This window comes from Salvelinus sp. IW2-2015, unplaced genomic scaffold (assembly GCF_002910315.2).
Source record: "Salvelinus sp. IW2-2015 unplaced genomic scaffold, ASM291031v2 Un_scaffold1902, whole genome shotgun sequence".
NCBI lineage: Eukaryota > Metazoa > Chordata > Actinopteri > Salmoniformes > Salmonidae > Salvelinus > Salvelinus sp. IW2-2015.
The window spans coordinates 78,015-85,968 of record NW_019943263.1 but is presented as its reverse complement, the minus strand read 5'-3'; the positions used below and the strand labels follow the sequence as shown (position 1 = coordinate 85,968).

The window sequence follows — 7,954 nt, the reverse complement described above, 5'->3', positions numbered from 1 at the left end:
CTGTTTCATCTTCGCCGGATTTCACAGAGACGACAATTATTCCGGGGCCTCTTACCATAGTGACAACATTTTGAGTCTTTTCTTCAACCGAGCTTCCTTTGCTGTGCCGCATTTGCACTATCCAACTGTCTCGAGGATGGTAGACCTATATAGATTACAGGAACTAACCATGCTGCACAATTTATTAACAATTTCAAAAAATGCAACACTTGCAATTATGGATTACACATTTGGTTACACAATGTTAGACTTCTGTTATACAAGATTATGTATCTCAGTGTGTTTAAAATTAGATAAACCAAACCAGCTTACCATAGTGTCTTCTGTTTCCGTCTCCGCAGGACTCAAGTAAGAGTGTTCGTTATAGGTGCAATGAAAGAAGGCTTCCCAGAAAACCCCTCCATACCATTCCGATACGTTCATCCACTTGATTTGTATCCTTTAAATCCAATTTCAGAACAGAATTTTAAACTCTACAAAACACTGTAACCATTCAGTTGAAGTTGGGGTAAGACATTCAACGTGATAGAAAAAGATATACAAGTCAATTTAACATTATAATTGGACAGCACATACATTTTCTTGCATATTATACCCATTATGGAACTCAAATCAAACAAAAATCGAGCTGTTGAGAAACATTTCTCAGAAAGTTGACAGTACATTAAATCCTGGCTCCAAACACTCCCCATCAGTACCTGAATAAGAAACCAAGGGCGACTGAAGTCCCATACGGCAGCTTATATAGAATAGAAACTACACAAATTACAATGACATTCAAGTGAAGACTAACTAGACAACCTATAACAAAAAAAACAAATAAGTTATGTTGGTATAGTCAAATAGATATGGAGTGTTTGGAAAGGTGTGCGTAACACTGGAAGAAGTGCATGATCCTATTGCCAACATACGCAACTACTGTAACATCGAAAACAATAGCCACTATTTACCCTAATCTCAATCTCTTGCCACACAGTAAGCAGCTAACAYCAATGATTGTTAGCTAGCTCACTAAGCACTAGCAGGTACATTAAACATAGACATAGTAAGTCTTCAATAGCTAACAAAAAATTATTGGAATACAGGAAAGCAACCAAATCCAGAGGGCAAATTAATGTAGAGGCATGGTTTATAAAAATCACAACTAATCCACAAAATCTGTTGCTATTATGCTTTAATAACAAGCCTAGTATGAATTGTTTTACAGTAGGCTTGATTATGTTTTCCTCTGTTTCTCGGGCCATTAAAAGGCAGCCTAATTAACATTGTTGTCAGCAATCCCCTTTTTCACTCTGTCTAAAGTACTGCCCTTATAATAAACAGTCACGTAGGGCTCTAGGCTTTTCCCTTGTCCTTAGTGACCTTCGTCTTTTACATGGTGGTGAGGAGGGAGGAGAGGGGATTCGAGAGGAGGGGAACTGTATCTCTGGGTTATGGGCTGTGGGTTCATCAACAGGGGCGTCAGTCTCCTCCGTTCCATCCTCCTCCCCTTTCCTCTCCTCCATTCCATCCTTCTCCTTCGATCCTTCCTTATCCACTTTCCTCTGCTCCGATCCATCCTTCTGCTCTTTCCTCTCCTCCGATCCATCCTTATCCGCTTTCCTCTCCTCTGTTGCTCCATCCTTCTCGCCACCCTCAAGCTCCTCCTCTACACGGTCTCCTTCCATGTTCCTCTCCTCTGCATCACGATTGGCTGGGTTCCCTCCATTCAACCTCAAGTCGAGCACACAGCCTGGGGTGCCCCCATCCCATCTCAAGTCTAGCCCCACGTCTGGCTCCATCTTCCTCTTCAATGCTATCAGCGGGCTGGACCAACAGAAGTCTGAGCTCTGTGTTCCACTGTCGGCCTCTAGAGACAGTGGTTCCTGCTTTATATGGACTAAGCCCCGAAGCATTTTGGAGTGCAAAGAGCTGACTGACTCGATTTTCAGCTGATTCACTGGATCCACTTTGGCAGTGTTCTTCTGTTTGACGGTCAGGAGCCGCAGTGTTGACGGGACTCCCGGCTTTGCTGCCTTCTTCATTTGAGACTGAGCTGTTCCATCATCTCTGCTGTCATTTTGCCTGTCTTCATCTCCACTCCCTTCTCCATTTCCCCCATTCTGAGCCATAGCCTCCATTTTAGAATCCTCCCCTGGCTCCCTCTTACTCTGAAAGACTATCCCCTTTTTATCACCTGTTAAACTTGTGAATACTTCTTCCTCAGTCTCCTCTGCAAACCCAGGGTCTCTCGGTTCAGTCTTGACTACAAGGTTAGCAGGAGGAGTGGAGCAAGTCGACTTGTTAGACAGATCAAGAGGTAGTATATTAGCAGGCTCCTGTTCGTAGTCAGCGGTCTTTAAGGCCAGATCCAGCGGGGCATCAGAGGAGTAGCGCAGGCTCAGGCCTGGCTCAGAGGTGAACCTGGACTGGCACAGCACCGGAGGAGGGGCTCCTGGATTTGGTGCTGGGTTGAATACCTTCCATTGGGGCTGTGTGCCTGAGAGGGCTGGGAGCTGGGGGGTGGAGGATGGGCCAGAGAGGCCAGAGGCCAGAGGGGTGTTGGCAGGGACAAACATGACCAAGGACACCCCAGGAGGAGGCTGTTTGTCCAGGCTGAGCTTCCACAGCCCCTTGGTGGGTTGGTCAGGGCTCACCACACGGACAGCAGTGGTGTTAGGGATTCCCATTGTGACTCCGGCAGGGGCAGAGCCTGGCATTCTCACTGGGGTAGAAGCAGGGACTCCCATAGTGACTCTGGCAGGGGCAGAGCCTGGTATTCTCACTGGGGTAGAAGCAGGGACTCCCATAGTGACTCTGGCAGGGGCAGAGCCTGGCATTCTCACTGGGGTAGAAGCAGGGACTCCCATAGTGACTCTGGCAGGGGCAGAGCCTGGCATTCTCACCAGAGTATGAAGTGGTGCTGACGCTTGTCTCTCTGGTTTCTTCACAGGAGCAGAGACAGGGAGATAACTTGGAGCGAGCTGGGCTAGCGGTTTGGAAGGAGCAGCAGGGGCGTCCTTCCGTGGTTTCTTTGGAGCCATCTGCACAAAGAGAGAGTTACAACAGTGAACAGAGAGCTACTTGGACCCTTCTCTATCCAATCCAACTTAAATCAAAATAATCTGAAAATACTTTTCTTCCAAAGAGCCATATACAGTGACAAACATATATCAATATATTTCAACAGTCCTTAGGGGGGTAACCCATACTCACCACAGGAGGGGGTTTGCGTCCACAGTCCTTGAGGTGGCTCTCGTAACCCTGCTGGTGAGGGAAGCCCAGGCCACAGTTCTTACACAGACAGGGCCTCGACCCTGCGTGGCCCCCCATGTGTGACATCAGCATCAAGGCCGAGCGGAAGCCCTTGCCGCACTCGGAGCAGGTCATCACCCTCTGGTGGGCCCCGGCGTGATTCTTCAGCTCGTCAGCCGTGGAGAAGGCCTGGCCACACTCCATACAGCGGATCTCATCCCCCTTGGTCCCCTGCTGGCCCCAGCAGCCCGTCTCCCTCTTGTGCCTCTGGAAGTCGTTGTGGCTCTGGAAGACGCCCAGGCATGCCACGCAGTGGAGRCGCTCCGGCTCACARTCGTGCTTACGATAGAGCCTGGCCAGGCGGAAATGTGCGCGGCACTGGATGCAGGTGTAAGGCAGCAGGCCCAGGTGGGAGAAGCTGTGCTTGAGGAGGGCATTCTTGCGGCTGAAGTTCATGGGGCAGTCMGTGCAGCGATAGCTGCGGACACAGCCCCGCTCCTTGTGGCGGCGGAGAGAGCGGCGCAGGCGGAAGCGGCGGCAGCACTGCAGACACACGTGGTCCGCCAGCTCGCGCTTGTGCTCCTCCAGGTGCTCCTCACACTTGGTCAGGCAGGTGAAGATGCGCTTGCATGCGTCACACTCATAGAACTCCTTCTCAAAGTGGGACTTGGCTAGGTGGTCCTTCAAACCCTGCTCAGAATCGAAGCCCTTCAGGCAAACACGGCAGCGGAGCTGTACGGGTGGGACTGAGGTCTGGGGCTGGGCGTGCGTCCGCAGGTGGGAGCGGTAGTTGGCCAGCTGACAGAAGCGCTTGCCACACTCGGCACAGCAGTAGGGGCGTGCCCCTGTGTGCAGGTTCATGTGCTCCTGGAGCTGGAAGCTGGAGGAAAGGACGAGGTCACAGACGCTACAGCGGTGTTCGCCTGAACCTCCAGGCTCTGCTTCTGAAAGGCAGAGGGAGAAGGGTGTTAAAGGTACAGCAGTCAAAACGTTTTTCAGGGAATGTATGATATTTGGATGAAACCAGATCAAAGTAGGATACCTAAAGTATTWAAAAAAATGACTGTTGCTTCTACATTGATAAAGTTTGATCATAAAGTTACTGGTCCCCTCCCCAATGTCAAACACCAGGATCCAAGAGGCGGGAATATTAATATGACATCACAAAATCTCAAATTTGAATACACCAATGGTACGGTCAGAATTCTCTTACCWCGTTTAAATAAGTACCGCCTTGTAACCAACAATTGCAGAAGGGTGTCCGCAGAGGGGCGTGGTTTACATAACTAGGTAGCTAGTCTACTGGTGCCAAAATTTGACTGCACTGTGTCAGCAAATACAGTATAATTAGAGGTTTCCCCTATTCATCTAAGGCAAAGATACTTGGACGTTTCTGCTTTCATCTGTGTCTTGTGTTAGCTAGTAGCTGGCTAGCTAGGTCTTCAGCCAGCATGAAACAAAAGCAGGGGAAGGGTTGCCAAGAACTCAGACGCAGTTGTCATGTCATTACATCAAGAGACATGCCAAATGGAAGATTCATACAAACTTCTTGACATTGATAGCAGAGGTGTGGACTSGAGTCACATGCTGTACAGCTAGCTATAGGATCGGATGCAGAGCAAACATGCAGCTCCAAAAACGTTTGGTGATCAAAAATATTAACTGTTTACTTTGCAAGCTCACCAGCAATGGGGCTTCAAGCAACTAGCATAGGCCTACTMGTCTCTTGGTATGTCAAWATTGCTTGAAATTAATAATTTACTTGTATTTGGAATTTGTTGTTAAAATTAATAATTACATAATCAAAATATGTTAGAGACAAAATAATGAAGTAAAGGGTTGTCTGGTAGCCTCAATAAATAGAGAAAGACTTGTAGTTGAACAAGTCATTACATGTACAGATGTTTGTTTGTTTTTACTTGATGTGCGACTCGACTAGCTCTTAAAATGCACGACTTGGACTTGACCCAACCCGTTCTACTTCGGACTCAACTTGAGAATTGGACCTTGAGACTTGCAACCCGAATAATAATGACTTGGTCCCACCTCCGACTGACAGTCATGATATATGAACATTGCCTGGTAGTCAATACACAGAGTGTACAAAACATTAAGAACACCTTCCTAATATATTGAGTTGCATCCCTTTTGCCCTCAGAACAGCCTCCACTCGTCAGAGCATGGACTCTACAAGATGTCGAAACGGTTCCATAGGGATGCTGGCCCATGTTGACTCCAATGCTTCCCACAGTTGTGTCAAGGTGGCTGGATGTCCTTTGGGTGGTGGACCATTCTTGATACACAGGGGATACTGTTGAGCYCGACAAACTCAGCAGCGCTGCAGTTCTTGACACAAACCGGTGTGCCTGGCACCTACTACTATATCCCGTTGTAAAGGCACTTCAATCTTTTGTCTCGCCCATTCAACCTCTGAATGGCACACACACAAAATCCATGTCTCAATTGGCCAGTGAGACCAGTGGAGGAAAAAAACAAACGCATAATTATCAGCTTCCATTCAGTCAGTGTATAAAACTGCTTCGCCAGGCCAAATATATACACATTCACTTTTTTCTTGAAACAATATCTCGTCGCCTATTGAAACCTGGACTTCCTACTTTACTCGTAACATTACTATCCTTTACTTGCGTTGAAAATTATTTGTCAGAACTATGTCAAAATTTCCTTGACTGCCTGGTAGGGAAGAGTGGGGGAAATTGTTGGAAGTTCACTATTAGTATGGGGAGACCATGGGAAATTATAACAGCCTTTATATCTATTGTAGATATGCTTGCGCAGTGGGGAACCTATTGGACCTTCAGTGTGTTACAGGCTTTTGATGCTGAAAGGACAGCAACCGTAYTACCGGCACATGTAGGAGTGCACTTTTTGTAAAACACAAAAGGGCCAGTAGTGTAGTGGAGGCTGTACGCAGGTATAAACCCTATACCCACTTTTTGTAAAACACAAAAGGGCCAGTAGTGTAGTGGAGCTGTACGCAGGGTATAAACCCTATACCCACTTTTTGTAAAACACAAAAGGGCCAGTAGTGTAGTGGAGGCTGTACGCAGGTATAAACCCTATACCCACTTTTGTAAAACACAAAAGGGCCAGTAGTGTAGTGGAGGCTGTACGCAGGTATAAACCCTATATCCCACTTTTTGTAAAACACAAAAGGGCCAGTAGTGTAGTGGAGGCTGTACGCAGGTATAACCCCTATACCCACTTTTTGTAAAACACAAAAGGGCCAGTAGTGTAGTGGAGGCTGTACGCAGGTATAAACCCTATACCCACTTTTTGTAAAACACAAAGGGCCAGTAGTGTGTGGAGGCTGTACGCAGGTATAAACCCTATACCCACTTTTTGTAAAAACAAAAGGGCCAGTAGTGTAGTGGAGGCTGTACGCAGGTATAAACCCTATACCACTTTTTGTAAAACAAAAAGGGCCAGTAGTGTAGTGGAGGCTGTACGCAGGTATAAACCCTATACCCACTTTTTGTAAAACACAAAAGGGCCAGTAGTGTAGTGGAGGCTGTACGCAGGTATACAACCTATACCCACTTTTTGTAAAACACAAAAGGGCCAGTAGTGTAGTGGAGGCTGTACGCAGGTATAAACCCTATACCCACTTTTTGTAAAACACAAAAGGGCCAGTAGTGTAGTGGAGGCTGTACGCAGGTATAAACCTCTATACCCACTTTTTGTAAAACACAAAAGGGCCAGTAGTGTAGTGGAGGCTGTACGCAGGTATAAACCCTATACCCACTTTTTGTAAACACAAAAGGGCCAGTAGTGTAGTGGAGGCTGTACGCAGGTATAAACCCTATACCCACTTTTTGTAAAACACAAAAGGGCCAGTAGTGTAGTGGAGGCTGTACGCAGGTATAAACCCTATACCCACTTTTTGTAAAACACAAAGGGCCAGTAGTGTAGTGGAGGCTGTACGCAGGTATAAACCCTATACCCACTTTTTGTAAAACACAAAAGGGCCAGTAGTGTAGTGGAGGCTGTACGCAGGTATAAACCCTATACCCACTTTTTGTAACACAAAAGGGCCAGTAGTGTAGTGGAGGCTGTACGCAGGTATAAACCCTATACCCACTTTTTGTAAAACACAAAAGGGCCAGTAGTGTAGTGGAGGCTGTACGCAGGTATAAACCCATACCCACTTTTTGTAAAACACAAAAGGGCCAGTAGTGTAGTGGAGGCTGTACGCAGGTATAAACCCTATACCCACTTTTTGTAAAACACAAAAGGGCAGTAGTGTAGTGGAGGCTGTACGCAGGTATAAACCCATACCCACTTTTGTAAAACACAAAAGGGCCAGTAGTGTAGTGGAGGCTGTACGCAGTTAAACCCTATACCCACTTTTTGTAAAACACAAAGGGCCAGTAGTGTAGTGGAGGCTGTACGCAGGTATAAACCCTATACCCACTTTTTGTAAAACACAAAAGGCCAGTAGTGTAGTGGAGGCTGTACGCAGGTATAACCCTATACCCTTTTTGTAAAACACAAAAGGGCCAGTAGTGTAGTGGAGGCTGTACGCAGGTATAACCCTATACCCACTTTTTTGTAAAACAAAAAGGGCCAGTAGTGTAGTGGAGGCTGTACGCAGGTATAAACCCTATACCACTTTTTGTAAAACACAAAAGGGCCAGTAGTGTAGTGGAGGCTGTACGCAGGTCTAAACCTATACCCATTTTTGTAAAACACAAAAGGC

At 46.8% G+C, this 7,954-nt stretch overlaps 1 protein-coding gene across 2 annotated transcripts in view; it reads right to left on the bottom strand.

The window, feature by feature from the left end:
* Window positions 1–470: 470 nt before the first annotated feature.
* The window catches only part of LOC112072367 (uncharacterized), a 27,157-nt gene continuing 19,673 nt past the window's right edge, over window positions 471–7,954 (bottom strand). Inside the window, exons 3-4 of one of the 2 annotated variants that reach the window (XM_024139776.2) lie at window positions 3,196–4,178; window positions 471–3,023 (exon numbers count right to left, since the gene is read on the bottom strand). In XM_024139776.2, coding sequence (XP_023995544.1) covers window positions 1,311–3,023; window positions 3,196–4,178 — 2,696 coding nt within the window. In that variant the 3' untranslated portion in view covers window positions 471–1,310. The remainder of the gene's footprint in view (window positions 3,024–3,195; window positions 4,179–7,954) is intronic. The other variant, XM_070439772.1, reaches the window with a different exon arrangement.